The sequence below is a fragment of the Meleagris gallopavo genome, chromosome 7 (assembly GCF_000146605.3).
Source record: "Meleagris gallopavo isolate NT-WF06-2002-E0010 breed Aviagen turkey brand Nicholas breeding stock chromosome 7, Turkey_5.1, whole genome shotgun sequence".
Classification (NCBI taxonomy): Eukaryota; Metazoa; Chordata; class Aves; order Galliformes; family Phasianidae; genus Meleagris; species Meleagris gallopavo.
In genome coordinates this window covers 11,473,628-11,488,963 of record NC_015017.2, presented here as the reverse complement: position 1 = coordinate 11,488,963, position 15,336 = coordinate 11,473,628, and the positions used below count along the sequence as shown (strand labels likewise).

Genomic DNA, 15,336 nt, shown 5'->3' with positions numbered 1-15,336 from the left:
TCAACCTTTTCAAAGAGTTGATTCCCCTCCTGTCTGTAGGCTCCCTTTAGGTACTGAAAGGCTGCAATGAGGTTACCCCGCAGCCTTCTTTTCTCCAGGCTGAACAAGCCCAGCTCCCTCAGCCTGTCTTTGCAGGGGAGGTGCTCCAGTCCCCTGATCATCTTTGTGGCTCTCCTCTGGACCCTCTCCAACAGCTCCCTGTCTTTCTTGTACTGGGGTCTTGTTACCTGGCTGAACAATTGCTTGAAAGAGATGCTACTTTGGCTTCACACATTAATATAGTCATTAACAATGAATTCCTGAGAAGCAGGAATCCCAACATGCACGAGTCCCCTTTAGCAAGATATCGTCAGCATGTGCCAAGCACAGACCACCAAGGAACTCAAGTACCCAGCTGGTCCCAGCTGTGTGCCCTGATTGATATGAATCTCATTTTCTCTAATAACAGGTGTTATCAGCACCTCCATCCAAGGCAAACTGCTCTTTGAAAACAATCATCCCACAAAAAACTTCAGTTGCTTGAGGACGCAAAGTAAAAGACAAATTTACAGCTTTTATAATTCTGTCAACTACATTAAGATTACACATTTTGTTCCTTTATGTGCAGTCAGTACCAAAAAACCAACACAACATGCCCTTTCCTGCTTCAAAACAGAAATAGTTCTGAAATAATTCTTGAGTTTTTGTCACTCAGCTAAATTAACAACAGTGACCTCTCTGGACAGAAACTGGATTTCTGGAGATAAGTTATTAATACAGTCCTACCATTGGAAGGTGGCGAGGCAAACGTAACAGTCACTGTTTCTGTGAGAACATTCCCACCATCTGTGGTCCACTGTAGCTGAAAGAAGATCACAGTTCTCAGAAAGAGTTAAAAAGTTTTACTATTTCAGAAACACAGGCTCAATTCAGAACATGCAAGAAAATAGTGTATGAAACTATGCCTTTTTTAATAAACTGCATTTTTTAAGTTCTTGGTTTAAAATAGAATTAAAGATACTGCAAACTATTTTTAAACATGCACTATACCAAGAATGCTATAGTCATCTTATGAAAACTTGAAGACTTTGAACTAAGCAAAAAAAACACCAAACAAACAGCCAAACCATAATTTGGCCAACAAACATCACCCACTCACCTTAGCCCAGCGTAGTTTAGGGAGAGTGGAAAAACCCAAAGACACAGCACTACTTAACACTATAATTTGGCAAAGCTGATTTTAAACCTAATGACTGGAAAAACTAGAATCGCTGACATTTCTTAGCACTCAATAGGTGGAAGAAATTTAAGGACCAACCATGTAAGAGTTACTCAACATTCTGAAGTGTCTACTTCAGACTTACTTCACTTGCTAGAAAGTACACTCACAGAATTGTACAAGTGCTATTTTAGGCTGCACCTGAGGCAGACTTCATTCCGACATTTCAGATGAGGAAAAGTAGAAGTAACTTTTACAGCAATGAGATAAAGCCATTAACAGCTTTCTGATGTATGCCTTCTAGTTCATGTAGTCATCATGTGAGCGCCGCATGCGTCACTCAACTAATAGCCATCTAATTCTGATGAGATAGATACTGAATGTGGTCAAAAGGTTTTATTCGCTTTTAATTCAGTTTTGATCAGCAAGAGATTCCACTGAAAATACTGCTGCTGGAAACAGGACGTCAGAGAATTCTGAAATGAAAAGACTTACAGTATTAAACTCCAAAAATTGAAAAGAAACAATAGGGCCAACATACCGTTGCTGGAATGCTTTCTGAATTATATACCACATCACCATTTCTCAGGGACTTCTGCACTTCATGAATGTGGTTCTTGATGTCATTCACAGTGGGAAAGAACGATAGGTTATGTCTCTCTGGCACCTCATCAGGTTTGAATAATTCTCTTTCCACATACTTTCTGTCATGTTAAAGGACAAAAATATTAAAATGAAAATATGCATATTTTAGATCTATTGTGCTATTTACTTGTTACAGTTGCTGCTACCATCTCCCTCTCCAGCTTGAAATGACAATATAAGAGCAAGTTAAAAGATATTTGGATCCAGTTTTCTGTGCATCTGCTCTGGAGTTGGAATTAAAAAATACCCATCTGCTCAACAAACTTTAAAAAGACAGCAGCTCTCAACAGTAGTCTACAATAAGATGGAAAGAGAAGACAAAATCCCTAAAAAAGAAAGAGATTCTAATAACATGTTGGAAATACATTCAGTTATGCATCAGTAATGCCATTTACTTACAAATCAAATTAATCAAATTCAAAGCCACACATAACACAGACTAAGAGCACTGACAGACAGCTCCGTACCTCAGTTGCTTCCTCACTGCATAGACTTGCTCTATTCCTTGAGACACCAGTTCTCGGATCTTGTCTGCCACTTGAGGATGAAGGCGGGAAGGCAGAGTACAGTTCTCATCTCTAACAATGTCCTCCTCCTCCTCAGGAAAAGCAGCAGAAAAATGGGAGGGTGAAGAAGGGAGGCAGGAAGTTTCCATTTCATGATATTGGTGGGCTTGCTGAGTGGGTAACTGCACATACCACCTAGCAAGGAGGAAAGTTTTTATAATTCTCAAGCAAGGGCAGCAAAATAAATCTTTTGAGGAAAAAGCCTGACAATTACAAATGAAACAGTTAGAGTGACCTTCTGAGCTGAAAGATACAGTTCTTCTGAGCTTAGGGTCTTCTCACACCCTATGATTCAAGATAACCCAGATTAAACCCCCAAGTAGTAAAAATATTTCTTTCTCTTCCTTGCATGGAAGCACAAGTTCCACAGCTCCGTATTTAAACACATATACTATATAAAATAATCCAGAGCCATAGTCTTACTAACAAAAAATCCCACAATGTCAATAAGACTAAATAAAGCAATCAAGGACATAAAGAAAATCAAGCAAATTATTGCTCTTTTTGTATCATTTCTCAATATAAAGAATAAAAAGTGCAAAATTCACCTGACAATACCACCAGCCTCTATCAAGTTCTTTTTCAACATGTTGAATGCTTTTTCCTGCTCCATTCTTATGATTTTCTTGTCAATTTTAGGGTCAGTAGGAACTCTGTACTCTGGAAACTTCTGAACTTTTTTAATATAGATCCTTCCATGGGGAGAATAAGAGGAAACAGAAGAAATAATCTCCTTCAATAAGAACTCAAAATTTCCACTTTCTTCATATCATATACTATCACAGCAAAAAAAGAAATAAAAATCAAGCAGTGTTTCAAGGGATGAGGACCTTCTAAGAGTACTGCAGATCTTCTAACAGCAAAAGAGATGCAGGTGAGTACACATACACATATGCCTGATCCAGTATGGAAGTCACTTGGCCAGAGTTATGCACCTCAGCAAAAATTCGCTTTCCCTCAGTAGAGTAAAAGCATAACACCATTTCTGGACATGTTGGAGTTGCCTCCATGCCCAAAATGTGAGCTGAACTTATACATATCTAACTGCACCATCCAGATAAGCACACCCTTAGGTCTGTAAAGAGGGAATAAGTGCGGCACTGAAACCCAAGAGAGTGTTCAAGGATACAAAAAGAATAGAAAACACTGGAGTTGAGTAAGAAGGAAGCCCCCAGTGAACAGGAAGAACCGTAACTTCTTCTGTAAATAGAAGATCTGCTAAATTCAGACAATTTACTGATACAATTGCAGTTAAAAGCTCGAAGGAAAAACAAGACAACATTGTTTTAGGATCAAATATGGTCACTAAAGGATGCCACCATATGATGTCCTCATTATTTTCCAGCAACTCCCACTTGTAGTTCAAGTACTGATGTATTGGTACTTTGCATGTCAGCAACCTGTCAAGACTCAGCCCCACACAGTATTTCCTCCTTCCCTCAAACTATCAAGGGCACCAACCTAGAAACCACACTGCATGATATCAGCTACTACCTCCAAACTGCATGCTATGAAGGCTCACAAGAAGCATGTTTTCTTAGGATGGTGAGTAACTTTATAGCCAGTCCTTACCTTGCTGGACAAGTGGCTTTGTACAAATAGCCAGAAGTGCTTTCCTGCTCACCAGCTTTTTTAGACTGGAACCCTTTTCTCCTTGGCCCATACTGGCATTCCATTACAATGGCTCTGCTTCCTGGGAACAGAAAACAATTCACTCCATTCAAGCAACCACAGAAGTCTTTATAGTAAAACATTAAATACAGAAAAGATAAAAACTCTGAAAAAGTTACTTCTGTTTAACATCAGACTACTTAGACAACAGAATGCTCAAACGTAGCAAGTGCTCAAATACACTTCAAATGCTTCTTTCACAGCACGTGAGGAATGTGGAGCACTTTGAGAGCATTTCCTAAAGTGGTTACACCTCACAATGCTCTGGAAAACATACAGGGGCGAAAGACTAGGTTCTGACTTGATCAAGTATTTTACAATATGAGAACCCTTACTAGTTACCAAAGAAGAACAGCGTTCATAATAAACACAAATAAGAGACAGAATCTCCAAAGTAACCAAGAAAACCTCACAGCTAAAAGCAAAGGTCTTTAATCAGTACATCAGACCATGCAGCCCTAAAAATTCTTACTTGCAAATCTGACCTACCTTATCAGTTAAATAACACTGCCTCAGTGTGGCATACTCCCATGAACACTTAAACAAAGATGGCTTCACTCTAACCTCATTCCAATACATGGCTTATTCCAATCATGCCCTTTACAGAAGTGTTAATAAGCATAATAAGGTGCGCAAGGTCAAGTATAGAACTTGCACCTCTCCCATATCACATTATCTATTACATATTATTTAGATATGCCAGTACATAGGCAGGGAGCTGCCTATACAGCAAATGATATAACCAAAACCTTTTTAAGGTTTCACTACAGCAGCATGAGGTGTTTCCACTGGACACTCAATGATTTACTGCCTGAGAGTGTGATCTTATTAAAAAACATATACACATCAATGCATATAAAGAGAAGGGAAATTTAGAAGAGACAACTGTGTAAAATAAACAGATATCCTGCCTCCTAAAAAAAAACAACAATAATTTCCTGAGATTGAAAAGACTTCAAGACCTTTAAACTAGTTCTTACTATGCATCTCAAAAGCTACTGAATCTACTGATACAAAGGTATCAGCTATCTACAATTCATAAAACAACTAGGAATCAAGATTTTGATTGATTTATTTATATATTGTTTTATAACATATAGGGAATGATCTAGCCTTTCCCCTTCTACTTCATTTCCCCACAACAGAAGCAGAATCACAGTGCGGAAGGCATTACAGACCAGTTCCACTTAGGCAGAAATGAGTAAATTCCTTGAGAGCAAGACTTTTCTCCTGTGCTATTTAGAATTTAGTTATCTGGGATTTAACAGCAGTTCAGTAAACCATATTTCCAGCCTCTGCTCTATAGAACTAAAAGGCTTTTAATGAACATTCTTCACAGAGGGTTTACATTCTATACCTAAATGCATTGGAAAGACAACAAATTAGATGTGTACATAGTGCTTGTATAGGAGTTTAAACAAAGTTAAAGAATGTTACAACTTAAAAATCAGTCTCTATTAGTCTGCAGCATGTAAAGGAAAAAATAGCCTACATGCTTTTGTTCTAAATATCTCACCACGGGGTGAGATATTTATGCATTTATTAAGCAGATCTTACAGAAAATTAAAGATGTCTTAAATGCATTTAGAGAAGGTGCTGATAAAAGTACAGATTGTTTTGGCTTCGTTCTCAGCTTTCTTATACCTCACAATTTTTGGCTGAAGCTATAAAGTTGGGGCTAATGTTTCACTTCCTCAGTTATTTTCAGGAAAAAAAAGCATATAACCTATGCTCCACTCATTCCCATGTGATAATTAAAGCATATTAAATTTGTTTTGAATGAACTTAATTTCACATATGCATTGCGTGAGTTAAGTATGTATTTACCAATCTATAAAGCCTGCACATCCGTTAAAAAAAATTGTCTGCTGACAAACGTTGATGCTCTTTTTTAACTTATTTTTTATTTCTGTTTTAAAGGGGAGTGTTTAAATACCATGTTTGGATCCCATGGAACAGACTCTTCCAAGGATCTCCAAGTTAGGCAAGAATACTGGAACAAGCTCTTACCCTTATGAGAAACTCCAAGTCTTGGCAGAGCAGATGGAACTTCCATCTAAAGAGCTCATTCACAAGAGCCGCCATCAAATGGTACTTAAGTAATTTATTTCTAAACAACAAGGAGAAAGAAACACTCACAACAAAGCTTGTGGTTTCAGGAAAACAAGCTCCTTCACACCGTGGCATAGAGATACCCAAGCTGCTTTTTTGTTGGTTGGTTGGTTCTGTTTTGTTCAAGCCTTGAACTTAGTGACACTAAGGAACAACACAAGGATCCTTCTTCATGGCCAGTTGGCAACTGATGTTGAGATTTTTCAAAGTAGTTATTAAAACAAAAGAAGTTAGTTACCTGCATTGACAAAGGGGATCCCATCATATGGGACATACTGAGATTTCCACATCAACCGTGTGGCGGGTTTGGCCGGGCTTGGAGACTGGCGCGTCCCCCACACACTTTGTGTTTGCTGCTTGTGTAGCGTTAGAACACTCTCTAATTCTGTCTCGCTCACACAATAGCCGCGGTATGAGTCCCCAATTTTCTGCATGGAAAGGAGGTGAAATAATAGGGTTACTCACCCAGCTGACTGCTCTGCATTACCCAAGAAAGCAAAAGCAGTCAGGGACTCTGCATGTGAGGACACAGGCTCAGGTTTTTGGTGTTTTGTACATTTTCCCCCACACGGGTACCCTCAGCAAGCACAGTTACCATTGTATCTAGCACCAGAGCAGTCTCCACTCGCATCAGATCCTTAAGCACACAAAAAGCCCAGGAAAGATTAGAGTTACTGACAGCACTAATTTACAGAGGACAACTTGTATCTGCACTCACCTCCTCGACAAATTCAACATAGGTGAATATTTTCATGCAATGCCATAGAGGATCTCTGAAGTGCTAAAAATTGTAATGGAAACGTATCTGCTAAAATGTATCTGCTTCAATGGACACACAGAGCTGAGTTGGAGCAGAATACACCTGTTTGTAACACCAGCAACTGCCTCACCCACTCAGAGCATTATCTCTGAATTGAACATCTCATACAATCCCTTTCCAAAGCTTCAAGGCACTTTCACTTCTCAAAGTCATATAGAAACACAAGACTCAAGACTTGCCACTGGATAACAGCTATGGTTGCAGTGACCTCTTCTAAGCAGTGGCAACTCCAGAAAAACTGCATCTAGATTTAGCTCCATGGAAGGCCAACAAAACCAGTAACAAACAATACACTGACTTTGCAGCACCTCCTTCAATAGCTGTTCAGCCACTTGGAGCCATCCATCTCATTTGGTTCAGTACTGGCACAACAGGGCCACCCAGCAAGCACTGACAGCACTGGGGCAGCAGTGAACTTTCCATCTGAACCCAGAACATAATTCTCACTTTGATTCACCTGCAGCACAGGATCAGGACACCAAGCAGCTGAAAATAACTCCCAGAGCAGTCTGCCAGCTCACAGCATAACTGTGGGGCAAACACGTGGTGAATGAATACTAGCACCTGATGGATCCCTTTTGCCACTTTCAAAACACAGCAGACAGGTGTTTTTTCAATACATACAACAAAAGCAACAGCAGTGTCTCTCTAAGATTATTATCTCAAAAAAAAATATCAGTGACAACTGCATAAAACTACCTCCTGAGAAAAAAGTGTCTGAGGTTAACAAGACCCTGAGTCAACAAAGAGCAAACAAACCCCTTCCAAATGAAGCAGGGCAGCACAGCACTGCTGCTGGTACAAGCCCAGTAGGATATGGCTATACATACATCAGTGGCAAGAGTTGGTCTGAGGTACCATCTGCTCACATAGCAGCAGCTCACTGTGCTGCATGCACACCATTCTGGTACGTAAAACAATCCGCCTATGCTGCATTCACACAGCTGCAGAGAGGAAGAAACACTAGTAATTGGTTAGTCAGAGATTATGCATAACATAAATGGACAGAAATAATCTGAAAGATACAGAACTATCTTTACAGAGACCTAGGATTATCCCTTTCACAGGAGGAATTGCAAATATTGCATAACCAGCAATTATCTTTCTATACCTTCCTTATCTGGTCACTTTAAACAGGTCTTTGACTTTATTCTTGAGAGATGAGAGAAAGTGTATAGAACTCATGCAGAAATTACAAGTTAGGGCCCCGTCTCCTGTTTTAGCTTTACTTCTGCACAAAATAGAACATCTTCCCAAAATATGCATGGCAGTGAAAGAAAACCACATAACACATAGGCTCTCCACTCCCTAGGAGCTTCCCTAGCAGCAACTAATGGACACATGAGACCATCTGTTCTAAACAAATAAATTTAGCTTTGCATCACTGATTAATTAATGTACTTTTAAATTATGCCTTATTTCAGTATGCTGACACATGCTGGAAACACATTCTGATCAGACCACTGAAAACTTTAATTACGTTTTTTTCTATAACCTTTCTGTTTCTAAATCTACTTTTTGTTAACAAAGTAATTACCTCTCTTCAACCCTTTAACTCCAGCCAAGGTTCAAGTGAAAAAAAATAAAAATAAAAAATTCCTTTTCTCTTCCCTGACCTCAACTCAGCAAGAGTACATACACTGAAGTATGCACATAAAGACTGCAGTTTCTCTCAACAGAAGTAGCAGCAGCAGAATGCCAGAAGCATTACACTGCCTAGGCACTGCAAGTGTAAACTGAGCATTGCAAAGCAGCCAGGAAACCAGCCTGAAGCACAGAACATAGTGCCAGTTTTGGACAGTTGCAGCTTTTAGTGTTTTGTGTTCGCCTGCACCTGCAGTGCTGACTGTGCTTCAGAGCCCTGTTCTGGCAACACCCTGGGATATACTATGGGCAATATGTAACTGGGCTATGACATGGCCCCACCTGCTGATACCTTCTGTAAAATTCACAGAGACCTCCACTTTAAGGTTGTTTCTATCCTGAAAAATGACTGAGGAAGTGCAACTGTGAGTTAACACATTGCTCTGCACCAAGAATGACTGGACTAAAGGTACAGCATTCTCTCCACCAGATCCCCAGATTGTACTTGGACCTTTCTATCCTGTTACTTGTATACTTCTATCCCGTTACTTGTAGTAACACGTTCTGCAAGACACCAACACAGCAAACATAAACAGCACCTCAAAACCCCGCTGTCTCTGTGCCCATAAAGACACGTGCATCTGAGCAGTTCCCACCGGATTTGCAAGGACTGTGTAACTGACTGAAACTCAGCAAAGCAGCTCTGTTGGGCACACACAAGGAGGAAGAGAATTTGGATTACTCCTCCATGGCCTGAATTCTGCTGGGAGAAGGGTGATAAGTTATTTTCTTACTTTTTTAAGGGAACAGAGAGGATTCATGCATACAGCCAATATTTCAGCAGAAACAGATGCTTACATCCTCAGAACAGACAAGCAGACATTCAACCAGACGCTACCTTGCCTTTTTCTTTAAAGTAAGAACTTTTACACTACTGTGGCTGCTGCGAACTTTAAACAGAACAGATGAAGTTTCTTATAAGACTCAGATAGATACAGCAGACCGTAATACAAGTCCTCCCATGAAATGAAGCCAGCAATAAATGACTCAAATAAGCTACAAGTATGTCAAAATGGAGAAACACACATCAGAGTAACAGCAATTATACATCTCAGGGGAGTTCAACAACTAACCAGCCACCTGAAGTGGCTCCTCTACTCAGTGAGAACAGCATCTCCACCATGGAGGGATTGATCTCTGAATGTCTAAATAGATGTATTGGACAATATCATTTGTATGAAATAAAAGACAGAACAAAAGGAGGAATATTTACACATTCAGTTAAAAATCATTTTAAATGGATAAGGAAAGAAGTTGCATTTCTAAATCCCTCAGAGCTGCAATTTCTAGTTATTAGTAGCCAAAACAACAGGAAAAAACTGTAATCTGAAGAAGTGAATAAGATAGCATGATTTTTCCTTCAAAAAGGTATTAAGAGAAAGTAAAATAAATATTCATCAGGAAGAGTATAGTAGCAGGAAGCTGAGGCAGGTGATCTCAAGAACTTTCCCATCTTGTCTTTCCTTTTAAATGGTTTATGATGCATTCTAGCTGTTAACATCATCCCAGCCATCCATATAGAGACGTTTCTGTATATCTAACAATGTGCAGATAGAGAGCTCTGATTAAGTCAAGTGCCATGACAGGGAATAAAGACAGAGTTTTAGTTATACCACATATACAAATTCTCCATTTAGTGTGGTGAATTATCTGTACAATTTACAGGAGAAAAAGACCATTTTATGGTTTCTTAACATGTAATTGGAAAAAGAGGTATAAACCTTTCCCAAATATAAAGTTCACAAAGTTTAATGGAAAGCAGTTTGCTCAGCAGAAGACAACAGTTTTTTTCTGTATCATGAATGAACTTGATAACATTGTACAAGCAAAAAGGGATCAGTGTCTTTTCCCAGCATTGTATGGCCCTGAGAGATTTCAGAAGCACAATTTATGCTTCAGGAGCTCTGAGAGTTGGACATTCCCAAAAAGAAAGGAATTCCATAGCATTTTACACATGAAATGTGCTACTAGTAGCACTAGTACTGGTCCAATCTCACCCCAAAAGCTTGAACGCCGTTTCTATAACCATAAACATTATTTTTGCCATGAAATAGGATTTTGATGCAAAAGACACAGAGTCAGAATTCCTTGCAGCTCACCTCACAGTTCCAGAGACAGCGTGCCCATGCAGGTGCATTTGTTGGCAAGGGCTGGAGAGGGATGGGAAAGGAGTCTTCTAATATTCTGGAAAACAAAAAATAAAAATGCAATAACAGTACATAGACACTCAAGAAAGTAATTTTTTAGTCTAAACTACTGCTATCACATCAAATCAGTGCATTACATAACTTCTAACAGCATATGACCAAACTATGGATATTACATCAGCTTGTCTTGAAAACTTGGGATTCATTTTCTCCATATTCTATTTCACTATTAAAATAATTCATCTTTTTTTTTTTAATAATTAAATAGCTGTCGTCTTCGTTCAACAAGTCTCTGAGCATTCAGTATTCTCACAATATTCTGGCTGTTATTATCATTCAGTATTGTGAAATACACTGGGCTGAGCACCTTGAAAACTTTCTTATGCAGACTGATGGTAGAATTACAATGATTAAACAGACATTCAATGCATGTTAAATACTGCATGTTGTATACCTTAAATCTCAAAAAAAAAACAAAAACAAAAAACCCAAAAAAACCAGCTGCAATAACTACTTGAAGTCAGTATCTACTTTCTTTACTCCCTAAATTCTGGAATGGAAACAATGCATGCTTGCAGCAGCTTAAGACATCAATCATTCCAAAACCCAAATGCATTACCTCCTGTCTGTACAAAAACGTCTCCTTTCTAGGATCATTCTTGTAACACAAACTATGTTTGTGACATCCATGCACAAAGTATTTCACTTCATTTTAAATGTTGCTTGAATACATATAATTTGTGTTATAGTGCCAGGATTATTCTTATCTCTTCTACTTCTCCATTTCAAAGGAGAATAAAGCAATACAAAGCAGACCTGAGTTCAAAAAACAAGGAAATTTTTTTTTGGGGGGGGGGAGGGGGGGAAGCCCACCAAAAAATCCCACAGTATTCACAATTAAAATATTAGGCAATATTTAGCAAGGGTACAAAATTAGATTTCAAAGAGAATTAAAGAATAACTGAACTATTTTAACTTAAGAAGTTTTATTAATTGATATATAAAAGTATATAGGTATAAGAAAACTCAGCAGTATTAGCAGGAGGTCAAAGTGATTGTTAATCTCTTCAACTCCTGACCTACCTGGTTGCTGATTTTTTTGATATGGTGAGAGATGCTTGTGGATGGAGAATGTAACTGCTTGCACTGTCTGCTATAGCAGCCACTGCCACAGTCTGCAAGTTTCCATCACCACACTTCTCTTCTGAAGCATCTTTATAAAAATAAAACATCCCCCTGGTTAACATGTGAACTTAGAGTGAGAGCAATCACAAGCTACAATAAAATGTTTATTTCTCCAACACGCAAAATTTAAACAGATGAAATAAGAGTATGTCCAAAGGAAAAACTAGGAAAACACACTTGATAGGGCAGTTTGTACTTACAGACATTGGTATTTGTGTTACTGCTAATGACCCCATAACAAAGTAAACAAATAGAACTTTAAAATCTGTTTTACCTTTTTGCAAATCCATATAGGATTGCCTGACTATTTTATCCAGCTGCAAATCTCACAGCAGTTGCTTTTAAATAAGAAAGGAGATTATGACACTACTTTGTCATTAGAAAGAACACCTAAAACAGGCAAAACTTCCTCTTTTTTGTTTGTTTTCTGATACTGTGAGAGATATAAGGCCTCTGTCATGGGCATAGATTGATCTATGAATCATGACAGCCTCTCTGGTAACTGAATCTGACACACCATTACAACAAACATTTCAGCCAGGAAGCAATCTGTAAGCCAAAAGATAGCATTGTATAGAAGCCAGTGCATATAGGTAAGCAATAATGTAAAGGAAAATTGTGAAAGCAGGTATTTGATATTTTGGTGTCGGCATAAATAAAACAGAGATCTCTTTAGATATGGGTTTTTTGCCCTTCAATTATGGAAGCTTCTTTCCCCAGTTCCAAGAGAGAGAAGTGAGTTATTGACTCAGTACGGAAATCAGCCCGTTAGACAGCTTCTGTCATGTAATGCTATAATGTGATGGTAAGTACAGCAATAATAGCAAGGTGGCAAAGTCTTTGGCTGCAACAAACGAGGACAAACCCAAAAGCAGCAGCCATGGACACAAAAAAGGCGGCAAAAAAGCTGCTTACCTTCCAAAGGTAGGCAGGGATCTCCAGCGAGATACCCTTGCCTCCCCTGCCAGCCCTTAAATGAGGTCTGGGTAGGAGAGGATCCTGGCTCGACCCCTTCTGGTCACTCATGTGCACTGCATTGCATTGCATTGCATTGCATGCACCTAAGCTCCCCTGGGTTGGCCCAGCCTTCCTACAAGGTGCACAATCACTGTTTCAGGCCATGACTTACCATTTCCACTACATGTCAGAAGATTCAGAAATATGTATATCAGAGTGACATCACTCAGGCTCAAAGCTTGGAGCTCTGGCTCCTTCTAAACAACACTCCAAAGAGCCTAAGCTCTGCTCTGAAGCTTGTGCCATTTTATCTATTATCACTACCTGCAGGTTCTTACACTCTATTCTCCTTCCCCTTTAATCTTTGACAAGTCTTCCTAATGGTATTTCAAAGATCAAACAACTACAAAGTCTTTTACATAGTACGTTCCTTGAAAAAGAAGAAAAATCAGTAGTACTGTTATAGAACTTGCATTCAAATACTGCAAAAACGATCTATTTGCACGGGGAGCACCACATAGGATGAAAAAATGTGAATGCAAAAATACTATTAAGTGTTACAAATTGTTGCCTATAAAAAGTAGCAACAATTCTTCAGTACCTGAAGGTTCACTGTTAGCTTACACTCATATAAGACTACGTTAACTAAACAGTGGTCTCACCTCTGCAGGTAGTAAGGGAGGAAAGAACGAGAAGCATTAGCACAGGAGCACACATTCAATGTAAGATCCTGAAATCATATTCCAGCCTTAAGTGAAAAAGGCTGAATGACAACTTGAAGATAACTTGAACCCAAGACATTAGTCTAATCTTTAATCTCTTCATCTCCAGGAACACTTAAGCAGTACCCAGATTTGGAGAATTTACTCAATTTTTGAGATTTTTCTTTTTTTTTTTTTTCCTTCCAGAAAATACAGAACAGTTTAATGTATTTTTCAGAGTTTGACAAAACATGATAACTAAGTTCTCAATTGTATTCTGTGAATGAAAGTAGCACATAGCCTTTAGCCATCCAGCCTGGCTTACAGATAGATAATGAATACTTCTCAAGATGAGCATAAAATTTGTGCTTGTAGTTGCACACCTCAGCACTTACTTAGGATGCAGCACTTTACACACTGAGGGCAAAATCTTGGCAATAAAGTGAAAGTTACAACCCATTCCTTCATGGGGAAGTGAATTTCTACCTAATACTTCACTTCTGGCTTCATAAAAGATGCCTTGCCAAATATGATCTCTGGTGCAGACCAGAACACGAATTCTCCTCTCTGCATTCCTTGAACTCCTCAACTCAAAAATGAATCAAGAAGATAATAAAAACTTGAAGCTGACGACAGTTCTCTGATGTAGCACAAATATAGTTATTAATGGTGAATAAGACAAGCAGCAGCTTTGTCCTTGACTTCTCAATTTACCCATGACACATCTAAAGTGAGCAAAATAACCCTTATTTCACAGAGCTTTGTCCAACAGAAAACACTGTGGGCTGCATTCATAATCAAATCATTTAAGTATGAATTTTGGTCTTCTAATATTGGTTAAGGAAAGGAAACATACATTCATTAAAATTAAATTCATTAAAAAATTAGATGAATTAGATTCATTAAAAAAATGAAGAAATTAGAAGAATCACAAGGGATACATTTAGTTCTCACATCCCATAGCTTCGACTCACCCTGAGTGCCAGCGACATCCAGAAGGTGACCCTGAGGAATTATCACCTGGGCCATTCCTGGCTGGGCAGAAGGAATGACGTGAAGCACCTGGCCATTTTCTGACTGGCTGGCAACAATCATCTGTATGGTGATCACACAAAAGTATGAGTGGTGCTAGCTGCCGCTGTAATCAGGATGCAGGTTGATCAGTTATGTTTATTATTGGAACAGGAAATATTCTGGCTAGAATTAGGGTCTATAAGTTAACTTGAATTTACATATTAAGAAAACTACCTATTTATTGTTCATTAGTTAAAATTGTTTTCCACCTTCTAAAAAAACCCTTCAACTGTTTAAAGGACATGAAAAAAAAAAAAAAAACAAACCTTAAGGGGATTCTACAAAGAATTACACATTTATTTGAAACTGAAAGACCTCAAAGACCATTCATTGTTGGAATCACTGCAACCCTATTCACAAACCAGTAGAATTAATCACAACATGTTAAAGCCTTCAATCTGAGAAATTGAGCTCTATGGACAGCATTTTATGCAAAAGCAGACAGAAGAAAATATAACCTCGATTCTGATTTATTACAGTTCAACTGGGTGAGGTGCCTTTAAATGACAGTACAACATGTGCCAACCACAATCCTTGAGTGAAAGAACACTTACTTTGTACCAAGACAGCTAAAAACTACAAATCAACATTTTTGAGCAAAGTAACTCAAGGAAAA

At 38.6% G+C, this 15,336-nt stretch overlaps 1 protein-coding gene across 8 annotated transcripts in view; it reads right to left on the bottom strand.

Annotated features, from left to right (window-relative positions):
* Positions 1-15,336, bottom strand: part of CARF (calcium responsive transcription factor) — a 36,084-nt gene that overhangs the window by 16,000 nt on the left and 4,748 nt on the right. For 6 of the 8 annotated variants that reach the window (XR_794096.3, XR_002116592.2, XM_003207476.3 and 3 more), the window contains exons 3-11: positions 14,621-14,741; positions 11,887-12,016; positions 10,756-10,840; positions 6,431-6,620; positions 3,982-4,102; positions 2,958-3,101; positions 2,311-2,544; positions 1,740-1,902; positions 766-841 (exon numbers count right to left, since the gene is read on the bottom strand). Coding sequence is in view for 6 of the 8 variants with exons in the window: in XM_003207476.3 (XP_003207524.1) it covers positions 766-841; positions 1,740-1,902; positions 2,311-2,544; positions 2,958-3,101; positions 3,982-4,102; positions 6,431-6,620; positions 10,756-10,840; positions 11,887-12,016; positions 14,621-14,741 (1,264 nt within the window). In the remaining 2 variants the exon portion in view is untranslated. Of the gene's footprint in view, positions 1-765; positions 842-1,739; positions 1,903-2,310; positions 2,545-2,957; positions 3,102-3,981; positions 4,103-6,090; positions 6,191-6,430; positions 6,621-10,755; positions 10,841-11,886; positions 12,017-14,620; positions 14,742-15,336 lie in introns of those variants that run through there. The other 2 variants (XM_019617021.1, XM_019617022.2) reach the window with 2 other exon arrangements.